At 36.8% G+C, this 27,997-nt stretch overlaps 2 protein-coding genes and 1 pseudogene across 9 annotated transcripts; all 3 read right to left on the bottom strand.

Annotated features, from left to right (window-relative positions):
- Positions 1-1,571: 1,571 nt before the first annotated feature.
- Positions 1,572-6,692, bottom strand: LOC112198701 (annotated as a pseudogene).
- A 4,626-nt stretch (positions 6,693-11,318) lies between these two features.
- Positions 11,319-17,109, bottom strand: LOC112196097 (DNA repair protein RAD5B). 4 transcript variants are annotated; one of them, XM_024336410.2, is made up of 18 exons: positions 16,302-17,108; positions 16,036-16,169; positions 15,822-15,936; positions 15,204-15,335; positions 14,872-15,023; positions 14,667-14,751; positions 14,337-14,525; positions 13,989-14,126; positions 13,695-13,850; positions 13,431-13,498; positions 13,165-13,287; positions 12,972-13,068; positions 12,735-12,847; positions 12,027-12,630; positions 11,869-11,937; positions 11,678-11,773; positions 11,389-11,518; positions 11,319-11,356 (listed from the first exon to the last, which is right to left on the bottom strand). In XM_024336410.2, the coding sequence occupies exons 1-17, from the start codon at positions 16,767-16,769 to the stop codon at positions 11,396-11,398; spliced, it is 2,862 nt and encodes a 953-aa protein (XP_024192178.1). In that variant the 5' UTR covers positions 16,770-17,108; the 3' UTR covers positions 11,319-11,356; positions 11,389-11,395. The 4 variants fall into 4 exon arrangements, with proteins under 4 accessions (XP_024192178.1, XP_040374412.1, XP_040374413.1 ...); XM_040518478.1 differs by lacking the exon at positions 11,869-11,937 and having other exon boundaries at positions 16,302-17,109; XM_040518479.1 differs by lacking the exons at positions 12,735-12,847; positions 12,972-13,068 and having other exon boundaries at positions 16,302-17,109.
- A 282-nt stretch (positions 17,110-17,391) lies between these two features.
- LOC112196094 (probable LRR receptor-like serine/threonine-protein kinase At1g53430) lies at positions 17,392-27,772 on the bottom strand. Of its 5 annotated transcripts, none has more exons than XM_024336395.2 (29): positions 27,607-27,771; positions 26,365-26,503; positions 26,194-26,286; positions 25,774-25,845; positions 25,464-25,535; positions 25,317-25,364; positions 25,158-25,232; positions 24,744-24,815; positions 24,559-24,630; positions 24,140-24,211; positions 23,961-24,032; positions 23,606-23,677; positions 23,131-23,205; positions 22,942-23,013; positions 22,707-22,784; positions 22,414-22,485; positions 22,167-22,235; positions 21,992-22,060; positions 21,774-21,833; positions 21,632-21,679; positions 21,503-21,546; positions 20,687-21,075; positions 20,380-20,563; positions 19,139-19,267; positions 18,922-19,034; positions 18,577-18,784; positions 18,234-18,468; positions 17,987-18,137; positions 17,392-17,888 (listed from the first exon to the last, which is right to left on the bottom strand). In XM_024336395.2, exons 1-29 carry the CDS (start codon positions 27,734-27,736, stop codon positions 17,556-17,558), a joined length of 3,318 nt encoding a protein of 1,105 aa, XP_024192163.1. In that variant the 5' UTR covers positions 27,737-27,771; the 3' UTR covers positions 17,392-17,555. The 5 variants fall into 5 exon arrangements, with proteins under 5 accessions (XP_024192163.1, XP_024192164.1, XP_024192166.1 ...); XM_024336396.2 differs by having other exon boundaries at positions 26,194-26,265; positions 27,607-27,770; XM_024336398.2 differs by lacking the exons at positions 21,632-21,679; positions 21,774-21,833 and having other exon boundaries at positions 27,607-27,772.
- Positions 27,773-27,997: the final 225 nt, after the last annotated feature.

Genomic DNA, 27,997 nt, shown 5'->3' on the forward strand with positions numbered 1-27,997 from the left:
GTTTTATAGTAAGTTTTACTTATTGTGGCACTTCTACTTTGTTAAGTTACCGGAAACGCTGATATCCCCAGCGAACTGCATTCCGGAAATGACGTACCCAATCGCGGTGCGTCCGCGACCCAGATCACTAGGTTGAGCGATCCCTTATCAGTCCTCCATCTAACTTGATGTTTACCCGTCTGGTATTCTTGAATATGATGTTTCCTCCATCTTCTGCAACTCAATGGCTCTGTGGAGCCCTCCCTTTGAAATAAATCGATCACTACAGTAGACAAGCCTTTGAATTCCTACAACGAACCTGGTATCATAACTCTAGAATGCACGACTGAAATGGGGCGGCTAGGAAGGAAAAAGTAATGTAGGGCAAAATCCGGCTTGATTATCCTCTTATTCTATTTTTAGGTCTATCTTTTTTTTATGTTTTTTTATTTTTTTATAGAGAATGATTTATCCTCTTCCTTTTCCGGAAGAGATTTTTGTTCTTATTACTTATAAAATAAAAAAATAATAACTATCCTTTTACCAAACAAGAAAGGATAATGAATATTTTCTGTTATTTATAATTTTACCTCTTTACCCATTCTAATTAATGAGGTTTTCATAGTATTTGTATAAGGGATAGTTACGTAAAAACAATTTGCTATTAAGATTAAGATTAACTAATATATCATAGCGTACCGCGTACCATAAAGACTGACGTACCGCGTACTCGTATCGCGTACCCGTACCGCAACGTTCCGCGTTTCAGGTAACTTTATTTATTTGAACTTGAATTGATCATCTTCGGTGTAAAAGGTTGCCAATCCAAAGCCTGATATTTTAGCCTTAAGGTATCTATCGAAAAGAATATTAGCGGATTTAATGTCACTATGAACCATCTTTAGCCTGGGATGCTCATGTAGATACACCAATCCCGTAGCTATTCCCAAGCAAATGTTAAACCTAGCTTCCCAATCAAGTTTCAATTTGGACTTTTGAGTCTGCAACCACAGTCAATATATTTTCTCCGAAATAATTATAATATTAGAAAAGAAAAACATATAAGAAAAAAGGGGCCTGATAGAATTAAAATCTACCAAATAAGGGGCGTGCAACCAATTTTGCATTACGTAATTCTACGTTAACTGTGTAGGACTGAAATTCTATTTATGAATACATTGCGAAAGCTTGTAATAAATTCGTAGATGAATGGTAATCCAGACATTTTGCTGCATTATGGAGAAAAAAAAAAGAAGAGAGAGACCATTTTGGTTTATTCACTTTGAGAAGATGCCCATTTTTAAATAACTTGGCTTATGATTTTAGCATTTTACCAACTAGATACAGGAGTATATTAAATGTACCGGTTTCGAAACAATAGCCGATTAGCCAAAATGACTGCTCTTAATCAGTTTACCAAGTGGGAACAAAGTTGTTTGTTACCTGAATACCACACCTCGAGAAAGAAGAACACAATGAAATCAAAAATGGGATTCTCATTAAGATTAATGATCTCACTACAAGGCTTGCTCATCTGGGATCATTACCTTTAACTTACCCATAATTAGGAAACAGTGATAAACTAAAATAAATAAGAGAGAAGGTGATTGGCATTGAAATGCCAAAACCCAACCATGTACAAAATTTGGGGTCTATGACTTCTAGACTGCACAAAAAAGGCCCCAAAGACTACTCTCTTTTCACTACCTATATACATAAAGAGAAATTCATGTGAAAAGCATTTTGAGCTCCTCAATTCTAGCAGATCGAACTTCCTCATCAGTGAGAGCTCCGACAATCATTCTCTGCTTCCTGGCCTGCACTTGTAGCAGGTGTTCCTCCACCGTGTCCTGTCCAATTTTAATAGCTCATACAGTAAATTATAGAGATTATGGTATTTACCCGCTGAACGACTTATTTCACAATCCTTAACAAACTAGGCAAAAACAGCAAGAGCTACTAGTCCAACTCACTAAACACCACTAACTAGACAGCTGTTGGAATACTAGTTAGAATCAAAGGCATCTATGCTAAACTCATTCATGCATTAGTGAATAGTTAGGATAGCTCGGGGCCTTGGGTTCAGACCCAGTTGACTAGTATAATTTTGCTATATAATTTATCTATGCTCAACAACAACAAAAAAAGCGGAATTGAAGTTATATGTATTTGACCTGACACTAGGCCTAGTGATGAAGAATATTAGCCAATCACTATCTCTAAAGAAGGCAATTCAAAGTTCAGGTGACATTTATCCCACTTCTCCCATGAACAGGCTTGTATAACTGCTAGACTGCTGAAGACCATGACAAAAACATACTCACCTTGACAATAAATCTTCTAACGGTGACTGTTTGTTTTTGTCCAATGCGATGAATTCTCATTATTGCTTGCTCCTCAACTGCAGGATTCCACCATGGATCCTAAAAGAGGGTGAGCATATCATACTTAATTTCGGGGAGGAAAGGACTCAAGCTCTCAACAGTTCAAATCATAATAAACAGAAAGATTGAAAATACCATTATGAAGAGACGTTAGATGCTGCAGTTAAATCTAGACCAACACCTCCAGTTTTCAAAGACGTCAACAACACCTGAAACATAATACATGAAGGATATTAACACATAAGGTGACGACCACCAAATTATAACTGCAAGGAACAAAATGTAGTCTTTGCTGCCTACCTTTTTCACTCTGGTCTCATTGAACTCATTCAAAACCCTCTCCCTCTGTGGCTGCGTGCCTGCGTCAGCTTCCCATCAAACTAAGAAACTGAATTCCTCTTCTCTTCATAGGAATCTCCAAGAGATCCAAAAATGCAGTCCACTGACTGAAAATAATGCTTTTTTCACCAGAACCTGACTGAAGAATATGCTCCAAGCAATCCAAGAGCTTTGAGCTTTGCAACCTTTGAAGATTCTTTCCAATTTTCAACAAAATCAACCTGGGCTTTCAGATGGGCAAGATATGAGGTCAGTTTTTTTTTATCAATCTCTGACATAATGGGCATGGACCACGCGTTGGTCTTTTCAGCTCGAGAGAAGACACTCCCTGCACATCTAATGAGTGCATGGTGTAAGTATAGGATCATCTGCAAACTCCAAGCATATGGGACACTCTCTGTTTTCACCCTTACAGATACCCTCAACAACCTCTTCGACTTATGCTCGGCTGGGGACAGTCTGCTTTGAAGTGGAAGCATCCTGGATAGCTTCAAGAAATATTCGTGCAAGCTTGTCCAAGTCTGCATACTTTTGTGCATCACCCCGACTGCTTTTCTTTTGTGAATCACCCCGACTGCTTTTCTTTTGTGAATTGCTCCTACTGCAGTACTCCAAACCAACAAGCATTAGAAGCAGTTACAGCTAATGAAACAAGGACAAAAACCTAGTGGTTAAGTTAAAATAAATGCAAATTCATTCCCACCTCATGACAAGATATGGATGGTTGCAACACTGCCTCAATCGAAGTAGTAGTTCAAGGATATTTGCATAGTTGTGAAGAACCTTGCCTTCGGCTACAAACTGGTCAAACTGGACCTGTATATTTTTGCATAAAAAATTATCAGCTATGAATAGCCATGAAAACAAGACTGCTGAAAGTGCCAAGTGATTACAAACCTGTAAGCAAATAATACTGCATTTGCAAGTACATTCTCAATTCAGTTGAAAGTTGGCCACAATTAGTGTTGACATAACTTACTTTTGATCTCCTAAAAAGGGCATTGTAAAAGTAGTGTTCAGCATCTAACTGTTCACACTCAATGGTTTGAATGTCAGTTGGAAGGAGAACAAGTATGGGCCTGAAATCACATACACCAAACATTAAAATCCTACGAGGAGTTCAGTACCTTATAATGCATATTGAGAGAGAGAGAGAGAGAGAGAGAGAGAGAGAGATTCAAAATAGCTCTCAAGAGTACTCACCTTCCCACTTTATCCTTTGTTTCTTTTGTTCTTCTTAACATCTCTTAACATCAGTGGTCTCAAAATGGACTTTATCAATCTCAGTCCTCTTGGATCACCAATCTCATAAGGCTTTTGAATTCATTTGTATATCTAATTTTCTCTTAACAAAATTATATTAGTAACCTATAAATCTGGCATCCCCACTAGTCATAGTTGAACTAGCAGCTTTTATTGATACTATAGAAAAGCATCATCTTAAAATTAAACAATATTTGGCATACCATGCCCAGTTGCACCATGGTTCAACATGGAAGAAGCATAGGAGGCTGTAGAGATCTTCCAAATTATTCTGCAACAATTGATGACCAAAGGATCTTATAAATAATGTCAATACTAATATATTACCCACCCCTACTATGCTAGAGACAGCTTATTAGAGTTCTCAAAATTGCACAATGGGAAAAAACTACTGTCTAGAATGCACAGTATCATATATGCTTCACTAACCACACTCAATATTTATCAAGCATGACAACAGCAAGTAGACCTGAATAGGAGTTCCAGTCAAACACCATCTGCAATGCGATGAAAAGGTGAAAACAGCCTGATCGAGCACGTTGGGTCCTTGAAGATTTAATGGTATGAGCTTCATCAAGCAGCACCCTATACCAGTCAACCTGGTGGAAAAGGCTGTCCTCCCCATCCTGTATGACTGTATCACATTGTAACAAAAGAAAAGAGTGAAATGAGAAGACTAATATATTAGATTTTCATTTAACAAATTACAAATAATAAGACTTGGCTAAAAAAGAAGGCAAGGTTCCTTACATTTTTGTAAGCTGCAGCCAAGACACCATATGTTGTCATGAGCACATCATGTACCGAGATTGCCTTGGGGTTAGCGGTTCTGTGTCCACCATAGTGAACAAAAATGGAAATACTTTCGGGTTCTTAATGAGTTTCAAGCTCATCCTGACATTAATAAAAGAACTGATAAGATATGCTGGAAACTAAAGGAAAACAGTTCACCTTATTATTGAAAGTATCTATCTATCTATCTATCTATATATATATATATATATATATATATATATATACATATATATATATATTGAGGATATGAGAAAGTTCTTACTACATTATTCTGACATCGCATCATAACAAAATTTAAATATAATATACAACTTCAATTATCGCAATTATTCAATGCGAAACAAAAAAAGGAAGCTATTTACCTTCCACTGGCTTAACAAAGACAGGGGACAAACAACAAGAGTGCCTTCCTTTGGTTTCAATGAGGCAGTTGTATCTGAATCTATCTTCGTCTTCTTTGTAATTTCGATATCACTAGAGCCTCTTTTACCTGGTCTTGCAAGTATTAGAGCAATTGTCATCACAGTCTTCCGAAGTCCCATTGCATTTGCTAGGATCTAGAATTTATAAAGAAACTCTTGATGTTAGAGACAAGATTTACACGATAATAGTCACTCCAATTCCCAAAGCACTAAAAGGTTTCCTCACAATCTAAATATGTTTTTAAATACAGATTAGAGGGAAGATTGAAATACTCACTCCTCCTCTTGCCATCAGCATTGCAGTTGGAATAATTTTGTGGTTGCCTCCCCTGTGAAAATGTTTACATAGATTGAAGTAGCCCTCCTGACAAATCATATATTCAGTTAAGTTGCAGGCTTGAAGCTATTTGAATTGACAATGTGGATTGTAGTTTGTGCGTAAGAGACTAGAAGAAGAAAAAAAATTAATAAAGTTTTTCCTTCTTCCACCTAGATTTTTAGCAAATTTAAGACACCGAGGAGAGGAGGAACTGTATAATTAGTGAAAGAGGAAGCATGTAGCGTCCATGAAGACTTATCTCCATCCGTAAAAATAGAATTGTGGATAAAAAAACTGCAAAAAGATATAGCACATTTACAAGTCCAAGGAATGCAGGTGGTGACAAATGGGTGGCAACAATACCTTACAGACATTTTGCCCAAGAACACCCGTAAACCGCCCAAGAACTTTAACCTTACCAGAATTCACAAGAGGAACAACACATTTTGCCCATTCCATTGGAAACCGACCAATCTACAAATCCAACCACATCATTCTTTGACATCCTAAATTAAACTAAATCGAAAAATGTAAAAGAGATAACTTTGTTTAACACAATAGTTCTAACAGAAAGCACAGATATACCTCTCTCCTGATCTTTTCGTCGAGAAAAGAACAATCCATTGGATCTTGCAGCTGGAATTTGAGGAAGGAAAAGAGAGATGAACAATCTCATTGTCCAACAATTTCATGCCTTTACTAGTCGAAATCGCAGTGACGAATGTGCTTCCCACTAAGAGCCAATCCGGCTCATTCTTGAAATCGCCATCCTCCAAATTCTGAGGTCTTACATGTCGGACCGAAATCAATTCACAGTCAACAACTTCCTTCTTCACCCTCATAGCAGCTGACTCTTCAGACCTCGAAATCCGAGCCCCTGCGATTGTATTCGCCTGATTTTCGGGTATTTCCGACCCGATTACTGATCGGATTTTCATCACATTCTCTTGCTGGTGGATCAAACCCTGCGGGGGATCGGGAATTTCCTGCTTTACTCGGATTCTGGGGTTAGACCCAAGACCGGTTTCGGCCTCACAGACTTCTTCTTCTTGCTTGATATGATGGGTCGAAATGGGTTTTGCCCTTTTGATCGAACCGTCACCGTTTTCTAAGCTCTTACGCTTAGACCCGGCAAACGCTTCGGGTTCATCCGAGTCTTCTTGCTTGATCATAGACATGGATGATGGTGGATCAGATGCAAATTGCAGAGTATGAAGAAGAGGAGGCATTGCTGTATCTATAGGACTCATTTTGGCGCGAAACAACGCTCTAGCTTTACTGTACAGAATAATATACACGTAAATACGTGTATTTTAAAAATATTTTCGTATTTAACGTATTGCTTTTTACACAAATATTGAAAACAATACGTTATTTTTCACATAAATACGTTGTTTTATACACATATATAATGAAGTTCGTCCTAACTTATTCAAAAAAAACCCTAGAACCGCCCTATGCACAAGGTGCCAGGGAGGTTCCTCGAGATCAATACTATCTACAACCATTATCGTGTCCTCCGTCACCGAAGCACCACCAACCTGATCATCAACCGTGTCCAAAGCATGTTTTGCACTAGCAAACTTGCACTTCTTCACCGTCTTAGCTGCTGCCGAAATAAAAAGTTGATACCCTAGAGTATCTTAATTAATTAACTAAACTTTTTAACAAATTATTAGATGAATTTGTCCGAATAATACACGTAATATAATTTTTTCATATTATGCACATCACGTATTTTACTATGTAGTTTTATTAAATTATGATTGGGGTTATGGGGTACTAACAAAAACAAAAGGATTTCTCAACTAGATGACCTTTATTGTTAGTTAGAAAGATAATCAACTTTCATAAATGATCAAAAAGAGAAGTTGATTTTCTTAGTTTAGGAATATTTATTTTCTCTCAGAGAGCCGACCTAGCTTTGCTAGGGTTTGTGAGCCGTCGTCCCTAGCGGATGTTGACAAGACCCACCCCGAATTCCACCCTGGAATCCGAAGTGGCTCTGCGGGACCCACCTTTAAAGGAGATTTACCAAAAAATTTCGGCATAACCTCCCTTAAAAATGGATAACCCAAAATCCTGCGGAAAACCAAAATTCACTTCTAATCATCCAACCATAACTCCTGGAGCCACCCTGCTCCCAAATTCAACCAAACCCATCTCAAAGTTAATAACATCATACATAATCTCCAAAAGGTAAAAGTTACTACAATCACCAAAGTTAGGTCATCGACCTCAAATATAATTCATACAAGTTTGGGTCACATATCCCTTAGTAATCAGAGCATTCTAGGAATATAAATAGACAAGGAGTGCAGTAGGTTAAACAGGTAACCTACAGAAGGTGATGGCGGAAGCAGGTGCGGTCACTATGGCTCACACTCGTACACCGAGCAACAACACTGCAATCTGGGCATTTGAAACCGAAGGGCCCAGGGAAAAGTATATAAAAACGTTAGCGTGAGTGGACAAAAATAAATAATTGAAGGAAAAAGGGTTTTATACTTTTCCACATTTATATCCATAAAACTCCCGATGCATGCAACAAATAAGAAAACCCGACTAGCCCCGCTAGTCAAGAACAACAACAAAGAATATGGAGAGAAAAATGGGTTCACCATACGGGAATGGAGCCCCTCGGGCTCAACCTACCCTCAACTGCCACTCACACATAGATTGTGCGAGGAGGAGAATATCACCTCGACTACCACCCACGTGAGGAGGAGAAAGCTACCTCAACTGCCACTCACAAACACAAAGTAAGTGAGAAGGAGACCTGAGCACATGACCCGCGTATGGTGAGGGAGAAGATCGTCGAAAGCCAATAACTCTGTATAGTTTCCCCACATATCTCACGAAATAAGAATCCAAGTGTATAAAGACGTGACCCCGCACGCCAAGATCATCTCAAGTTCCAATATAAGTAGGGTATAAAAAAGTATAAAGTTTTGCTTCCTCGAATTCTTATTTCGTAAATCTCATAAAAAGCTCAAAGAGCTGAATATAAATATAAAATCAATAGTATAAATTTCCGAATCCGCATAAAACAAAATCCTCAAATCGAGCATAACGAATCTTAATTCAAAAGTTCAAACCAATAAAACATTCAATAATCCAAACCAAAATAAAATGCTCGATAATTAAGTTGATAAATCAATAACTTAAAACTTGCGGAATTTAATTTGCATGCATCAATTAAAATCAAAGGTCCACTCACAATATGCGGTCAATCCTGACGTCGCTCGTGATTCTCCTCGTATGGAGGCTCCTCTCGTCCTGTACGAATAACAATCATAAATATATAATTCACAGGACGGAACTTTAACTTTACGATACTTATAATTGGAAATTCAAAACATCCCCCTTCCTAACATCCGACTCCTCAACCCTCTACAATTTCCATCCTCAATACTCCATCCATATTCATTCATCGATAAGTAAATTCTAGAGTGAATTCGAAAGAATTCCGGCGATCGAATTCACATAAATCGTTAATTAATCAATTAAACACAATTCGTAATTTCTCCAATTTCCACCAAACTTCATACATTACATTCTACAATCGTTATAGAGTATATGAGATTAAAACTGCAATTAAAACACAGCTCTACACACCACCACGAGCTACCAACAGTGGCCCCACACGCCGGCAACCACTTCCTCCGATGACCACCAAATTCCGGCACCAGCATCTACACAACAGGCCTAACAATTTTCCCAACTACAACATCATCCAATTTTACCTCAAAGTGGTCGAATCAAGCCGGTGAAGGAAAGCCCAGAAACTTCAAGAACCCTAGAAATGAACAAATTGTCAATTCGACCTCTACAATGCAAATTGGAATGAATTACCTTGGGGGAAATAATCTCCATCAAAAACCAAACCTTCGATGTGAATCTGGTGGCCGGAGGTGGCCGGAATGGCCGGAAATCGGCAAAATCCCAAAACTGCAACCGGAGCAAACCTTGCTTCGATCCGGACTTTCACGACCAAAACTCCAAAATCCTAGGTCACTAGTGTCAAGAGCGGGTTGAGGCGCCCCTGTGGTGACCGGTTGCACGCCAGATGGTGGCCGGAAAGTGAAGAATTGAAGGGGAAGAGGAGAACCCGAAGGGGAAAGGAGAAGAATCGGGGGAGAGGAGAGAGAAAGAGGGGTGGGTTTCCGGTTTTGGAAACCTACCCGGGTAACTTTCCATATATATTCAAAATTTACCATGAACAGTAATTTTTGTAATTCACTCATAACTTTTGCATACGAACTCCGATTTTTACGTACCACATATGCACGAGCTCGGTTTAACGCCCTCTACAACTTTCATGAAGGAAAATTTCTCAAATTATTAACTCACAAAAAGTCAATTTTTAACCACCCCCTAAATGTTAAGATTATAACCGCGAACGGTAACCATAAGGAATTTCATGCAACTCAGTAAAAAGGGTATCTCAGATATGGGGTGTAACAGATGTAGCTCTATACCTTCTCCATTCCATGGATAAATCTACAGGTCTTGGCCGGCCTGTTTTTCTTCTTTCTGTTTCCTCTCACCGGGGCTGGTGATTTGTCGTGCCCGTTGTTGGGGTGGATGGGTGTTGATGGTGTTGATGCAGGTTCTACTATGGTGGACGGAATGGTGTCTGTCGGTTGGTGGCGTCGATGTGAGGCTGATCGTGGTGGTGGTGCGATTTGCAGTGACGGCGATTCCGATTTGGGTCGTGTGGCAGGGGTTAGGCGGGACTGGGCGGTGGTTGAGGGCGGTGGAACCATTTGGGGCTTGTGGGATCCAGGTGTTTTGGATTGGATTCCTTGTTCCCACAATGGTTTTGGCTGTTTGACAACAACTGATCCTCTCTTGGCTGGTTTGCTTGCCTCTGGTTATGATCATGCAAGGATTTGCAAGCGGTCTGGCAGCAATGGTTTTCGACGCTGACTGAGCAAACGGATTCGGGTTTGGGACAAGGCTTTTTGGGGCTACGACGGCAGCGACTTAGAGGTCGGCGATGGCTGTAGCAGTAAGGCAGATTCTTTTACTGAAAGTCACGGGATCCGGATCTGTGACGGTGTTGGTACCCTGTTCGGCAGTTGCAGGATCCGGATCTGGGATCCGAGTGGGCTTGGCAAATGGAGCCGGATCTGGGATCCCGGTGGAAGTTGGGTTTGGTTTGTGACCCACTATCTTTGGTGGGCTTTTTATGATTCGCTAGATTGGATTGGGCCTCTTGTGCTTTACTGGTATTGGATCCAGGACCCAATTCTATGGTATTTGTTCGTAAAAGATCGTCTGCCAAGATGGCCATGTTCTGACACCCTTGGCCGGCTTCGATCTTTAGGTGGGAAAGTGCCTTCATTCTAGCGCCAAGTTGATTTTTGTCAGATTGTGTGTTGGAGTTCAATGGGTAGTCAAACCACTGACTACTCAATTCACTAAACGGATACAATCTGTAGTGTAAAATCAACGCTACGTTTCAACGCTGCTGCTCTTGCATTTTTAATTCTTTGTATTTCAGATGCAATTTTTGCATCTTTTCCTTTCGTATCGTTTATTTTCTTTTTTTATGTCTTTTGGCATGATATCGTTGTAATATTTCAATTTCAATAAAGGACTGATCTCATTTTACTCAAAAAAAACTTTCATAAATGAACAATAACATACCCAAACATTCAAAAGCACATCATGGAACCTCTTACGATCAAATTCTGTCACGAATCCGTTAAGTAAAGAAAATTTGTATTGCTGAGCGCAAGATTTACAAAACTGGGGGATCTAAAGTTGGCATACCACAGAAAGAAAGAGCCCCATAGTGTGAGTGTGAGTGTGTGACTAGTTGTTTCCAACTTATGTCCTATATATATATATATATATATATATATATATATATATATATGGATAATTCATCTGAAAATCATTTTGAGGTCCTCAATTCTGGCCGATCGATCTTTCTCAACAGGGACAACTTCCACACTCATTTGCTGCTTTCTAGACTGAAGCTGTTGCATGCGTTCCTCCACTGTGTCCTGTACAATTTTAATGTCATTAACATGTCATAATCAATCCCGTAATACAAAACTTAAGGGACCTAAGAAGATGAGATTACCAAAAGTAGACTTTTACATTGATTAACCAAAGTTCCTTAATAAGCAAAAGCTACATGAGTTACAAGACTATATGCTCACCTTGACAATAAATCTTCTAACCACAGTTGGATGTTGTCTACTGCGTATAATTCTCATTAGTATTTTCTCCTCGGCAGCCGGATTCCACCATGGATCCTACAGAAGGATGCACATGACACATTTAATATCAGGAAAATCTTAGTTCAGCATATATATGCAAATAATAGACATAAAGAGAGCACGATCAGTACCGTTAAAAAAATATTAGATGCTGCACTTAAGTCGTAACCAGCTTCAGTTCTTAAACATATCAACAAGACCTGAAATGCAATAAATTTAATTAACTAGCAAAAAGATTACCGCGAACTGCAACAACAAAGAATGAGAAAATGAAACTATTGCTGCTTACCTGTTTATCTTTGGTGCGGTAAAGGCTGAAGTCCTTCAAAATCCTATCCCTCTTATCCTCTGACAGATTGCCATCAATCCTCTGAAACACGATATTTCTTCTCTTCATAGAGATCTCCAAGAGATCCAAAAATGAAGTCCACTGACTGAAAATGATGCACTTTTCATCAGAACCTGACTGAAGAATTTGTTCCAAGATGTCCAAGAGCTTTGAAACCTTAGAAGACTCCTTCCAGTTTTCCTCAACTCCAACCTGGAAGCAGTTTTCTAATGTGCAAGTTTTGAGCTCAGTTTTGTCCATCCAATCCCAACATACTTGGCATTGATTAATGCCAAAACGACCAAGGGCCCATCTCTGTCTCTCCCACCTTGAGAACAGACACTCCCTGCACATCTTATGTCCACATGGTGTAAGTACAGGATCATATGTGCAATCCAAGCATATGGGACACACTGTATTTCCAACCCGACAGATACGCTCAACAACCTCTCCGACATGTAATTGGGTGGGGAGAATCTGATCTGAACTTGGAGAATCATGATGGGTTTCAAGGAATCTTCTAGCAGGCTTGTCCAAGTCTGCAAAGTTTTGTGAATCATGCTGACTGCATATTTCAATCCAAAGGTTCTTAGAAACAGAATAATATATTGAAAAGGAAAATCACAGTAATATTCAATTATTTAGACACAACTGAAAAACCATTTCCACCTTGAAACAAAAAATGGGTGGTTGCAACACTGCCTTAAACAAAGCAGTAGCCCAAGGGCATTTTCATAGTTGTGAAGAACCTTGCCTTGTGCCACAAACTGGTCAAACAGAACCTGTAAATTTCGCAAGTAAGAACCAAAGATGAAAAATGGCCAGTACTGAGGAAGCAATGAAAATTACCAAAGGTATCTGGAAGGGAAAATTCATCAATTGCAGTTTTGTTAAAACACAACTCACTTTTGATCTCTTAAAAAGGGCATCATAGAACTCTTGTTCAGCTTCAGACTGATGACACTCAATGGTTTCAATGTCAGGAGGAAGAATGAGTATGGGGCTAAAAATCATATGCACCAAGTTAAAAGTCAACAAGAAGATTAATGTCATATATGTTTGTGGAGACAGAATTGTTCAAAAGAACCTAGTATGCTACCTTCCATCTTTCTCCTTTGCCTTCTTTGTTCTTCTTAACATCAATGGCCTCAAAATGTCCTTTATCAATCTCAATCCTCTTGGATCACCATGTTCATAAGGTGTCTGAATTAATTTCTTCCAGCTATATATAGGTAAAACTACATTAGAAATCTCATAAGTACAGGTTCCCTAATTGAAGTAACAGTTCTTATAGATACAATAGAAAGAAAGAAATAAAAACAACAACAATTTATAAATCATAAAGTTTCAACAAGTTCGTCATACCATGCCCAGTAGCTCCATGGCTCAACATGCAAGAAACATAAGAGGCTGTAGATGTCTTCCAAATCAATCTGCAGCAATTGATCACCACTGGATGTTGTCAGTAATCTCACAATGAATGAATACCCCTCTCCTAATTGTAAGCAAGCGGTTAAATTTCTCCAAGAAGTGACCAAGCAAATGATGAAATATACTGTTAAAACTCATATATGCTTCACTTATCCTCTGTCGTTGCATATTTATCAAGTACAGGAACAAAAGGCAGACCTTAAGAGGGGTTCCTGTCAACCACCATCGGCAAAGAGAGGACAACATAGAAGCAACCTTAGCAGCTTTTTTTGCCCTTGAAGATCCAAGAGTATCAGCTTCATCGAGCACCACCCTATACCAGTCAACCTGGTGTAAAACACTGTTCTCGCCATACTGCATCATAAGTGAAGTCCAGTGCAACGAAGATATAAGAGTCCAAGCAAACTAAATAGTGGTTTGGTGGTTCTTACCAAACTAAAAGTCTTAAGATTGGCTTAACCAGATGGTTGTAAATGATTCTTAGTTTCTTACCGTATAATAATCATCAATCAGAAAATCATAGTCAGTCAAGACCACATCTTGTTCTGAAATTACCACGGGGCTGATGGTTCTCCAAACATGGACCAAAGTGGAAATACTTTCTGACTCTGAATGGGTTTTAAGCGCATCCTGGAATTATTCAAAGAGTTGATAAGAACTTGCAAAGTAGAGGATATTATAACATATATCAAATCACAACTCAAGCTATCAGTACATCAACATGACCTACATGTATGAAACAGTTCTTCGGCTTTTGCTGGCACAATGAAAAAAAAGAAAAGAAAAGAGAAAACCAAATTGTTGTCTATAAATATAAAAAAGTAAAAGAAAAGGATTCACCTTCCACTTGAGCACACTAGGACAGACAACAAGAGTGCCTCCCTTTGGCTTTAATGTTGTCACTGTATCTGGATCTATCTTTCTCTTCTTAGTAATTTCAATACTATCAGAGTTTCCTCTCCTTGGTCTTGCAAGTATTAGAGCAATTGTCATTTCCGTCTTCCCCAGTCCCATTGCATCTGCTAGAATCTGTACAGATACTTGAGAGATTAGAGAAAAAATGTGGATAATAATAGCCCTCCCAACCCATAAAGCACAATAAGGTAAGCTAACAATGCATGACAATAAACTAAAGGGAATCAGAAATAGAGGGGTGATAAAGAGACGCACTCCTCCTCTTGGCGTTTCTGTTGCAGTTGGTAAGTGTGTGGTTGCCTCCCCTGAGAACATGTTCACATAGATGAAAGAAGCCCTCCTGACAAGTAGCATGTTTAGAATGGTTAGACACCTGAGTCCATTTGATTTGATCACATGAGCTTGTAGTATGTGTTGCCACAGATTAGAAGAGAAATAGGAAAAAGTTTAAACTGCATACTCATCACATATACGATAGGCCTCCCAGCAAGGATGAAGAGTTGGTGCTGACTTCTCAACATCAATCCCCTTCTCAAATTCTGACATCCAATGGAGTGCTTGTTTCTGGTATGGCCTCAGATTAAACTTGAGAGTACTTGGGGGTTCCTTCTCCTGAAGAAATTATAGAGAGAGAGAGAGAGAGAGAGAGAGAGAGAGAGAGAGAGAGAGAGAGAGAGAGAGACACACACACACACACACACAGAGGTCAGACAACAGGATATTTATTATTTGCAAAACAATATTTGCATATCCAAATTCTCAGATGATAAGTAAAAGCATTGAAGTGCCTACCTTCAAGTTACACGCATCTGCAGCACCACCAACGTTATTTAGAGAAGACTCTGAAGTGGCTTCTTCGTCTCTGTTTTCTAATGTATACTGTTGGCTACCCTTTCTTTGTTTGACAGCTTCATCCAGATCACACTGTTTTGATCACATACATTTTTATTTTAGTAACTCATGCAAGTCTATGTCATTATCAGGTTGATATATTGTTATGGTAGTTTATGTGTTTGCAGATTCAAACATGCACACAGCTATAAAACAGAGAAACACACAAGGTCAAACTCAGTCATGTTTGAATTTGACATGCAGTTTACAAACGTATAATCAAGCCTAGTGAAACTACTTATTTGGTAGAAGAATTTATACTGGTAATTAAAACGCAAGAAAAATATGTGTGCGATGAAGTTATAATTCAGCTTGGCAACCATCTGAGAGAATCAGCAGAAACTATCCCATTTCTAGCAACTTAGACAAATGCAATTGAACAATACAGGTATAGCAAGACAAAGTAAAAGCAAAAGCACAATATTAATACAACAAAGGCCAACCATAAGTAGAGTTTGTCAACCAATTTTATATATTATCTAAAAGTGCTGATATCAACACAGGAGAATTAGATAATACCTTCTGATATGGTTGGAGTTTCAGCAATTTGAACAAGGTGAGAAAAGGATAAGAATCCTCTCGCTTGCATGAAGACACCTCAACAGCAGCGGAAATTGAATGATGAACATAAAAACTGAAATAAATCACAATTGGGTTTCAGTTAGCACCAAACACAGTTGATTTGTCCAACAAATGCATGACCACAAATGGGTTGAAAGTTGAAACTATATACCTTACGGACAATATGATCTCTTGCATCATAGATAGGAATTTCGGCACACCCATAAACCGCCCAAGGACTTTAACCTTACCCGAATTCACAAGAGGAACAACACATTTTGCCCATTCCATTGGAAACCGACCAATCTACAAAATCCAACCATTACATACACCTCATCATTCTTTGACATCCTAACTTAAACTAAATCGAAAAAATGTAACTTTGTTCGACACAACAGTTCATAAAGAAACTTAGGCAAACAGAAAACACAGATATACCTCTCCTGATCTTTTCGTCGAAAAACGAACAATCCATTGGGTTTTGTAGCTGGAATTTGAGGAAGGAAAAGAGAGATGAACAATCTCATTGTCCAACAATTTCATGCCTTTACTAGTCGAAACCGCAGAAACCGATGTGCTTCCCACCAAGAACCAATCCGGCTCAATCTTGAAATCGCCATCCTCCAAATTCTGAGGTCTCACCTGTTGCACTGACACCAGTTCACAGTCAGGAACTTCCTTCTTTACCCTCTTGACCTTAGGCTCCGGAATCAAAGTGCTTCGACTTTCCGCAACTTCATCAAAATCCTCAATGCACTTTTGCTTGATAAGAGTCGAAACGCGAGCCCCGGAGCTTGTATTCGTCCGCTTAACCGTCACGGCCGTCGGAATTTCTTGATCGGAATTGGTGGGCTCACCGATAACTGATGGGACTTTGTGCCGATCAGCCACGTGTTCTGTATCCATGTGGGTTTTGATCAATGATGGTAGATATGGGTTTTGGAAATACAACGTAGATTTGGGGAAGAAGGCAAAAATATAAGAGGGAATGAAGGTGGTCTGGCGCGCTTTTGCTTTTATAGTAGAACTGGTTTTTTGGCGCGAAATCAAGTTTTACATTTTTCTTTGGCGCTTCTATTTCCCGATTTTACATCAACCTTTTTACTGTGAACATTGTAAGGCGAATCGTGATTTTTTTCTTGACAAATCTCGATGAAACTAGAAAAATTATTGAATGTAAAGTAAAAAAAGTGTGTCAAAACAGGCACAAGGGGCAGACCAAAGGCTTTAAAAAAGGTTAGGCGCTAGTCAAACGGTAGATAGGAAACTATCGCCCAGCCCGCCTGGGCGGCAATTTGATGATTTTATATATTTTTAAATTTTAATTTTAATTTTTATAGCATTTAAGTAAATATTTATTTAGTTAACTTTTTTTTAAAATTAAGTAGAGGTAGCATTGAAGTCGGATTGAGTATTTTCAATATATGATCTTTGGTTTAAAGTCTTCTTATTCAGGTTTGTTATCTTGGGTTGTCTATTTTTGGGGGAAGTACAGAGTAAAATCCTAGGCGGATCATGTCATATAACATGCCTTAAAAACATAAACTCTCTAATGATTCATACCCATAAATTTGTTCTAAGATTTTAAACATGTTCAATACAAATCGCAGTAGAGTCCATCAAGTGCAAAAACAAGGAAAAGAAAATAGACACAAACATTTGGCTAGATCACTATGTTTCATTTGGAAATCTCTAGGGGGTACTCTCATAAATGTGTTCTGTTTCCTCTTCCCCTTTGATCAAATTGGATGATGTGGATGCTCTCGAGGTTGCTTCCATAGAAACAGAGGAATCAACTTGAGCAAGGTGACTATCACTAAGAGCAGGAGTACAAATCTCCTCAATTTTTTTGTCGCCAACGAGAACACTCACTACTTCAGACATAGTAGGCCTCAGAGTTGGAGATATATTGGTGCACTTTACTGCTAAATTCAAAATGATTATGGCTTGTTTTGCATCATACTTGTTGGACAAGGTTTTGTCAACCAAGTCCACCAACCTTCCTTTCCGATGTAAATCATAAGCCTGCATTTCCACACACAACATACACATCGTGTTAAATGAGATTATAGCATAATTGAATAAAATAAGGCATAAAAGCATGGCGATGCCATTTTGCTTACCGTGTCTAGAAGAAATTCACTTTCCTGGCTATCTCGCCTGTATCCTGCATTTGTCCTTCCACTAACAGTTTCAAGTATAACCACCCCAAAACTGTAGACATCGGCTTTAGATGTCACAATTCCTCGAACATACTCAGGTGCCATATATCCTCTGCAGAAAACAAGAGGTAACTTATCATTATACTAAATCAAAGATTGCAACAAGTATATATTAAGCAGCAGCGGTACTGTTTCAATATTTACTTACTGTGGCACTTCTACTTTGATGAACTTGAATTGATCATCTTCGGTGTAAAGTCTTGCCAATCCAAAGTCTGATATTTTAGCCTTAAGGTTTCCATCGAGAAGAATATTAGTGGATTTAATGTCGCTGTGAACTATCTTCATCCTGGGATGCTCATGTAGATACTCCAATCCCCTAGCTATTCCCAGGCAAATGTTAAACCTAACTTCCCAGTCAAGTTTCAATTTGGACTTTGAGTCTGCAACCCATACAGTCACCAAATCAATATATTTTCTTCTAAATAATTAGTGTTAGAACATGAAAACAGATAACCAAAAGAAAGGGGGCCGATAGAATTAAAATTTACCAAATAAGGCATGTGCAAGGGAGTTGTTCTCCATATATTCATAGATGAGCAAATGCAGGCCTTTTGCGTTGTAAATGTCCAGCAACTGAACAAGGTTCTCTTGACTCATTGCTTTTAAGGTATAAAATTCATTTATGAACTCATTGATCCTTTCCTGGCAATGAGAGCGAAGTTTCTTCACGGCTACAATTTTCCCTTGCACTTCAGCCTACACGCAATTACAACCAAACAAATGAGATACATTATTAAGTCCATTTATCCTGAAGAACTGAATTTTCAAGTTAAAGATCACAAGTTTTTAGTTGAAACTTCACAATAAAAACAAGGACAGAGAAACTTAGTTACCTTGTAAACGGTCCCAAAACCCCCTTGAGCAATCTCATTCCTCTTGCTAAAATTCCGAGTAGCATCTTTTAATTGTTTGAGGGTGACAGGCTTTTCTATACCTATATCTATTTCTGTTCCACAAATAAGTGATCAGAAATGTAAGCTAAAGTTCAGTAAGAATTCTTGAAAGAGTGAATACTCGTCAAATGTTTCTAGCCAGTATGCAATATGTTACCTTGTAAGTGATCTGTATTCCCCAGCCACCCCATCATCCAGGCAAAAAGTAATAAAAGCAACAAGAAAACTATGATTGAAGCCACAGTAATGAGCGCTGTTTGCAAAGGAGATAGTTGTTGCTTGTACTCTGTTTTCTCAATTCAATGATGAATGATCATCCCGACAAGAGAAACTAAATGTACGTTAATTGTGATCGTTTCTTAGATATGCATAGAATTACAATTGTAATTTTTTTTTTAAAGGCTTGGATAGGTGAGGAAAGATCCTACCTATCCACTTAAATTAAGAAAAGGAAAACCAAAGTACAATTGTAATTACGTTACCTTAGGACCCGATCATCCAAATATGAGTTTTTCTATTGGAACCTCCAAATTTACTCACTTGACCTCTATGCTTTTTACACCTCTAATCAAATTTTCAAATACTAAATTTACTCACTAAACCTCACTAAACTTCCTCAAATAACCTCAGTCATATAATTTGCAAACAAATTATTATTTTTAAAATAAAAAAGTTAGTCATTTCAATGATTTAATCACTCTATAAATCTTAACTAAATATACATTTCTTAATCAAACTTGGGTTTAAAAAATTAATGTCTAATCAATAAGAAAATGCCATGAACTATTCTGTTTTTTTTTTATAATTTTTTTTTCTATTTTAGCTGTGCAAAAAAGAATGAAGAAATCATTTGTTTTTAATTTTTTTTCTCTATTTTTTGTACCACATGATTAATTATTTAAATATTTTTAGTTTTTTTTATTTTTTATAAACTACTTTTTTTTTTTTTTTTTTTTGCAAATATAATTGGTTGACTTAGATTTAGGTCATAAATCATAAACTCACCAATATGCGTTCAACATATATATCATATATTTTTATGTCATATGATCTTAATGATATTGTTAATTCTTATTATATATATGAATGCTTTAATTAGTATGCAGTGAAATTGGAAAATGAAAATAGATAAGGAAAATAAAAAGAAATACAATCTAATATTATTGAATTGAAAAGTCTATATAAAATAAATATAATATTTTTTAGTATAATTATTATCCTTAATAGTCATTTTATAGTAGGTTATATATGTCATTTAATAATTCATAATAGAGTGAGGTCAAGTGAGCAGATTTGGAGGTCCCAATAGAAACTCTCTCCAAATATATATAGGCATGTAAAAGAACAAAAATAATTATTCAAAAAAAAGAAGAATAAAAATAATTAATATCTATGGACCTGGAGTTACGGTTATAGCAGATATGAGAGGTCCATCAAGTGTCCCTTCTCCAGCGGATCGAGAGTAGAAGTGGATCTCTAATGTACTATCGTTTACATAAACATGCGTGAAAGTTTGTATATATTCTTTATTCGGACCTCCTGCATTGTCTATAATGTTGAAATCCTTTAGTCGTCTCTTACCCTGCAGCAACCAATCACCATTCATACTTAGTTAATTGGTTCAAATGACAAATCATGCAACAATACTAATGCAAATGGGTAGGTGCGGGTACTGGCATGGTGACAAAACCAAGAAAAACATTACCTGAATATATACATCAAATGTGCGTTTATCTGTACTTCTAAAATCAATATCCTCAAGAATATCTGTAACTTCATCAACAATCTCAGCAAAGTGAAGTGCTACACGGTATTTGCCTTTACGTAAACAGAACCCGTAATATTTTAAAGAGACAAAGGAAATGCGAGCTGTATCGTATAAACGTGCTTCAGATGAAAGCCCACATCTAACGTTTTTTAACAATTTACTAGAATTGCCATCGGAAGCATAGTCGTAGCTGTTTCCAACACTACTCCGAGCCCAGTTTCCTTTTGGACTCTGGTAATATAGTAACGTATCATTATCTTGATCATAAAGATTTCCATCAGCACCACGTGTTTCCCCACCGCCACAATTTATGAACAATGAATGATCTGAAGAAGTTAAACACATTTGCAATTAGGGTAAAACTATGGTATGTTAATATTTCTCATACATCAACTATTTTTACCACTTTAAACACTCATGTTACCACTTTAAGGACTGATATTACTATTTTGAGGACTTATTTGGTAAACTAAGAAAATTTACTACTTTAAGGACTCCTGTTACCACTTTGAAGACTAATATTACTATTTTGAGGACTCATGTGGTAACAAAGAAAATTTACCACTTTAAGGACTCATGTTACCACTTTGAGGACTAATATTAATATTTTGAGGACTTATTTTATCACTTTTAAGGCAATTGTATGCATGTCATACGTTAACACATTGTAGAATTTTCCTTGCAATTAATATACATAAATTGTTAGATATAGATAGACCGGAAGACTAGAAGAGTTCGATATAATAAACTTACACTTAGGTTTTCGGGGACAAGACTTCTCCTTGATTGTGTCTGTCCTGTAATTATAACAGCCACAAGTTATTCTAAATAACTCAATCGTCAAGTTTTTCTAATAGTATAACAGACAAGATATGATCATACGAATTTGGCAGACAAGTTGAGGAGTTGCAGCAGGAGGAAAACAAATTCCTAGAACAATGACGAGAGATATCATGCAATTAATATTTCAAATATATTAAGAATCCTTAATAATAGAAAAGAAAATGCATAGTTAATTCCTTACAGTTGTAGATTGGGTGACGGTTTAAAGGTTAGCTTTGAAAAATTATTGTATGAAAAATCCCTGGAATGAAAAGAAATATTGATGAGAATGTTATGCACTAGAGATATGGTACTTAAACAATCTCCTAACTAGGGAATGTTAGTGGAGGTATAAATGTTATCGGTATCTAAATACACAATAGATGGGATGCATAAGGATGTACATATATTGAAACATACATCTTGCTCCATACTGCATTTTGAATCCAATCAGGAATTTTCCCAGTAAGCATATTTTTTGAAAAAGACCTGGAGAGAACATGCACGAAGTAATAAACGTTCTTGCAATTTTCTAAATTATGTTTAGCCACAATTCATGAGAGTTTAGAGGGGTGGAGAGTAATATGTCACGTACATGTGAGTTACATTTAAGTTTTTCAAAGAATCTGGGATTCTACCCGTTAACCTGTTGAAGCTCAAGTCTCTGCAACACAAAATTAAAAAGGCATGAGACTTGTTTGAAAAGAGAAATGTTAGGGAGAGGGATAGGAGAAATAAAATATGACATGGAAAAAATACGTTAATAAATCTGATTGGAGTTACTTAATTTAATGTGGATATATTTGAAGGTTTAAAGAGGGAAACTAAACAAAAGAACTTACATGTTCGTTAATGATAACATATTTCCTATGTAAGAAGGAATTTGACCAGTGATTGAGCAGTTTCTTAGTATCCTGCATATGCACGCCAACAAATAATTCTGCTGAAAATGCACACTGATTACGTATGCTAGTACATGTTATTTTATTAATGAGTTAATGAAATTTTGGCTTTTACTATTAAACTCTAAATCGAGGTTTTTATTGAAAAACTCATCATTTTCATCTTTTATATATGATTTGAATAGTTATTTTGATCGAAATAATATATTTTGTGAAATAAACAATTTACTAACAATACACTAAAACTTTTCGCCACGTGTATAGATGGTGGGAACTGGAAATGAGAGTCAGCTTCAACATCACTTATTGACCTACAGCAGAAAGAAGCAATTTAGAAAAAGGCAAAATAATATATCAGTTCAATGATATATATTATGCATGAGATTTTGATTTTCAAAAAGCTAGATGAGTGAAAAGATAGCTAGCTAGTGCCGGTAGGGCTGTAAATTGGCACACTTAATCGCTTACAACATTTCTAGATGTGATAAATTAAAAATTCCGGCAGGTATCTTCCCCTTGAAATTGTTTCCGTTGAGAAAACTGTACAAAATTTAATGAAAGTTAGAGCAATTAACAAATTCAAAGATCTATAGCTGCTTGAGTACGTTTGACAACTATGCAGTACAAGCTATATATATAGAAAACTCAGGTACGTACATCTCTTCGATTAAAGTCCAGTTGGCTGCTATGAAGTCAGGAAACGGGCCAGACAAATAGTTACCAGATAAATAACTGCATGCAACCAAGTGATTATCATATCATAAGTGATTGTTGATAGTTGGTTGGTTATATCAAGCAGATTACATTCCACAAATGGTCACTTAACTCTGACTCTTTCGACATTTTGGTCACTGAAGTTTCAAATATATCACTTTGGTCACTCAACTATTACATTGTCAATCACTTAAGTCACCCAAAGAGTATTTTTTTTATAATTTTTTTTAATGAAAAAAATTAACAAAGTGACTTAAATGATTGACAATGTAATAGTTGAGTGACCAAAGTGATATATTTGAAACTTCAGTGATCAAAGTGTCGAATGAGTCATAGTTGAGTGACCATTTATGAAATTTTCCCTGTATGCATTGAAAAGTTAAGATTGAATGGGGGCGGGGGCAACTTAATTACGTACAATGCATACAGACTCGTAAGGCTGGCAAAACTTTTTGGTACTGTCCCACTAATACTGTTAGATGCGACCCCGCTGCAACACAAGCAGAAATATTTCTTCACATCAATAAATGGTTGCTGATTTGATAAAAAAAAAAAACAGAAATATTTTGTATATATTATACATATATATAGCTAGCTAGATTAATAAGATATTCAAAACAGTACCATATCGGACTAGTTTGTAAATAATTAGTAGGATGGCAATAGTCATACCTAAATTTAAATCGATTAGTTTTCCAAATTCGTCCGATGTGGTACTTTTTTTTTCTTTTTTAAGAATCCGAATTCGCTTCTACATATATAATGGAACTTACAGGTAATTAAGGATTGTCAAATTTCCTAGTGTTTGTGGGAGACTGCCGGAGATTCTATTGTTTTCCATAGACCTTCACAAAAGCATAGTTAAGGAGCTTGTTCATGGGAATATATATATATATATATATATATATATATATATATATTAAACAAGTGTAGGTACGTAAAGTTTACTTACAGAACATGCAGATAAGTCAGTGCACCCAAAGATGCTGGTATAGAGCCGTTGAGAAAGTTGTTATACAGTTCACTATATAATATGGATGGATCCCAAAAGAAAAATAAGTTAACTGAGGTAAAAACAATTACTGCTAGTTATTTAATTTCTTTAACATACTAAATTAATTGTTAAGTAGTGAAACATGCAGCCGCATTTCTCTGATCGGCTATTGACTAGGGATGATTTGGTCACTCATTGTTCGATTGAAATCGGACGGTTGACAGATCTCATCCCAAATCTCATTACTTACCTGTTAACCGTCCGATTTCAATCGGACGGTGAGTGACCAAATTATCTCTGGTCAGCTACTGACCAGGAGAATGGGACTGGTGAAACATGATACCATCGAAATCATGAACGCGAAGAAATCCACTTACATAAAACTTATGAAAGTCAAATTCCCTAAGCTCTCTGGAATAGGCCCAGTCAGTTGATTGCTTGAAAGATCCCTGATTGAATTAATTAATGTACAAAATAAATCGACTTAAAATATAACAGATAATTTGATCAAGACGTTCATATGTATAATAAACCTGGCACAATTAATGGACTACTAACGTACAGGTAGAACTGTGGGTCAACATTAGCCCTGTCGTATTGCTTAAGCTTGAAGAGTCGGTAGGCATCTGGATCACTGCATGCATGTAAAGTAACATCAATTTCATTTTCCCATTCCTAAATTCCAATATTTGTAAACAGAACTAATTAGAAACTTCCCCTTATTCATTCCAATATTTGTTATATTAGTGTCGGGGGTTCATGTCAAAACTCTTCCTCTTCTGAGTCACTAAGAATATATTCATATTTAACTCCAATTATTATCGGCAGAATTCAAACCCGAATGTGGAGATACCATACATGAAGCCTCTTCCTTACTCGACCACCACAAACCTGTGGTGGTTAAACCACATGCCACTCAAACATAAACATATATATATATATATATATATATATATATATATATGGAGAAACTTACGATGCCACAGAAGAGACAGCCACATTCATTAAAGTGGCTGGTATGAATCCATCCAATTGATTGTCTGAAAGATCTCTGAACCGTGTAAATAAATTATTAACACCCCAATATAAGATGGAAAGATGGAATGATGAAAGTAATTAAGCGAGACACACATACAGTTCGAAGCTAACAACCATGCTGCGGTGCGAAGTATGATCCTTGGCGCTGTATTGAAGCAAAGAGAAAACTTGAAACATGTTGCTAATTAAACCAAAACTTTTTTTGCTTCTTTGTTTTTAAGTCGACATGATATATGAGACTTACAATGATACTCGAAATTTCATATTTCCCAAACTCGCCGGAATGGGCCCGGTCAATTGATTTTCCTGAAGGTTCCTGACAATTTGACATGCACACATGCAAACCAACTTAGTATCAATATTAATTTTCTAAACAAGTAATTTCACTAATAACCAAAAGATGGTTAAATCTTTGGTCTTGATCCGAGGTTTGATGAGCACATATATAGAGCTGGAATTAGAGAAATAAAAGTGCCCGAACCAAATACACAACTATGGATATAAATATTGCAAGCTCACGACAACCATATATGAATCCACAAGTACAGACTTACAGCTTGTAAAGCGAAGATAAATTTCCCAAGCTAGCGGGTATAGGACCAGTCAATTGATTGTTACTGAGATCCCTGAAAATTGAATCAGTATAAATAATCACTTAATTGTGTATATATTTTGGAACCAGAGACAAAAGATAACAACAGACTTCTATCGATCTTTTTTATTTTTCAGGCAAAATTGCGCAACAGTCGCTAGGAAATTCAAGGAAAAGAAAGTATTAGGTATTAACAAAAAGACTATATTGATACTATACATGGAATCGACAAAAAATTTCACCTGAGAGTGTCGGAACTGTAAGAGGTTGGAGGTAACAAATAAGACGATAAATATCTATGGCACCCGGTGGTACAAAACACAAAATAGTAATGATCAATCATGTTAAAAAAGACATTATATATGTAAGGTTGAGGAATTACAGTTCTCTCAGATGTGTGAGATTGCCTAGTTCTTCAGGTATAAATCCAGTCAAACTGCTAGCCCTCAGTGTACTGTCACTCAAAATGTGAAAGCTGGCTACTTAATTTCGATTAGAGATTTAAATACGAATTGCATATATGTATAGTAAAGATCTAAATTTTCAAACTTACATTTTTGTGACGCGGCAAATGGTGTGGTTTTGAAAACTGCATTCACATTTGATGTCATACTTACCGCTCTTATTGCACCCTTTAGAGGATATTCGATAGTTTAACGCCAACTTCTCTACTACTCGCTTAAGAGCTCTCGCTGTCGACCAACGTCTTAGTTTATATTAGCAAAAAACTTGTGTTATGTAAGAGAAAAATATCACTACACTAATAGGTAGTTGGTGTTAACAAGATTGAGTTTAATTTCATTAATTTAATCTAATTCAAAATGAACAAAAATTGCCAAAAAAAAAGAAGAAGAAGAAGAAGAAAAACAAAAATGTGACTATAGGTCTCCGCCTTTATAAATTGATTTACAACACCAATGCAACACATGCTAAATAGGTCTCCCCCCCCCTATTTCTACTCAATACACGTCTCTCTTTTTTAATTACCATCTTAACCTTTTACCCAAAAATAATCCTCAGTGACTGTTGTTTATTTGAACCCCTAAATAAAATCCTAGATGACTGTAGTTAAGGTGGAGAAACTTGGATGCCATGACTCCATGACTGTATGACTTGTTCAATATTAATTCCAGAATTCCATGCCAGTTGCATAAACTTTGGATTATACATGCATAGCTTTCATTGATTTATGAATCTTATTTGAGTTGAGTTTAATTAACGAAATTTCTAAATTATATATCTTGTTTCAATTTCATGACTAGTGACAAGTAATTAAAAAAATTGATCTAATCAAAAATACTTTTATTTTTTTTAAATGATAAATATTTTTGGGTTTTTTGTTGGAACTCCACAAACAATAACCTATGAACCAGAGAAACCAAGTGGAAGGAATCGGAAATAAAAGAGAGCCTTCGATAACTACGAGGGTTGTTGTTGTAATGTTGTATCATCATCTTTGACATACATGTTCCTTTTAATAATTCCAACTTTGCTAGACTTGCGGGATGTAGAAAGTAGAAACCAGAGAAAGCAGCAAAAGAAAAAATCAGAAGAGGGGCCGCAGAGGAAGTCGAAGCCAAAAGTTTGCTAAATTCTTTTTTTTCTTTTCTTTTGGAGTTTGCTAAATTTTTAAAGGGATGAGATTAAGAGATTGGGGTGGTGTAAACTAAGCAAACTCGGGCCCCTTTGGTTGAACTAAACTGTATGAATTGGATTAGAATTCTATTTTGTTGTACCATTTTTCTAGCATGCTGTTTGGTTTTAAGAAAAAGATACGAAATGGATGATAAAATACCTTCTTCATCGGGCAACTTTTGAGCTACACTCTGATATTTGAATTCAGAACCAAGCTGAGAAAGAGTAAAGATGAGGCATATACTTGTAATAGTAACGCTGACAAGTCTCGATGAAGCTTCGGTCCCCATTTTCCCTTGAATGAATTTTTTGCATTAGTTAACTGTACTTCTTATAATATATATAAGGCAACCCGGAATCTTTTCAGCATTATCAACTTTACAACAAGAATCCCGATCACTTTCCAATTTTCATACACCAACAATATATGGTAAGTAGATTAGGCCAAAACTGCTGATGCTATAACCCATCCAAGCCACACCAAACGATTCAAACCAAAGCCTATCACCGTCACCACCACCACCACCACCAAAGCCTAAACCCCTACGTGG

This window comes from Rosa chinensis, chromosome 4 (assembly GCF_002994745.2).
Source record: "Rosa chinensis cultivar Old Blush chromosome 4, RchiOBHm-V2, whole genome shotgun sequence".
In the NCBI taxonomy this organism is placed as follows: Eukaryota; Viridiplantae; Streptophyta; class Magnoliopsida; order Rosales; family Rosaceae; genus Rosa; species Rosa chinensis.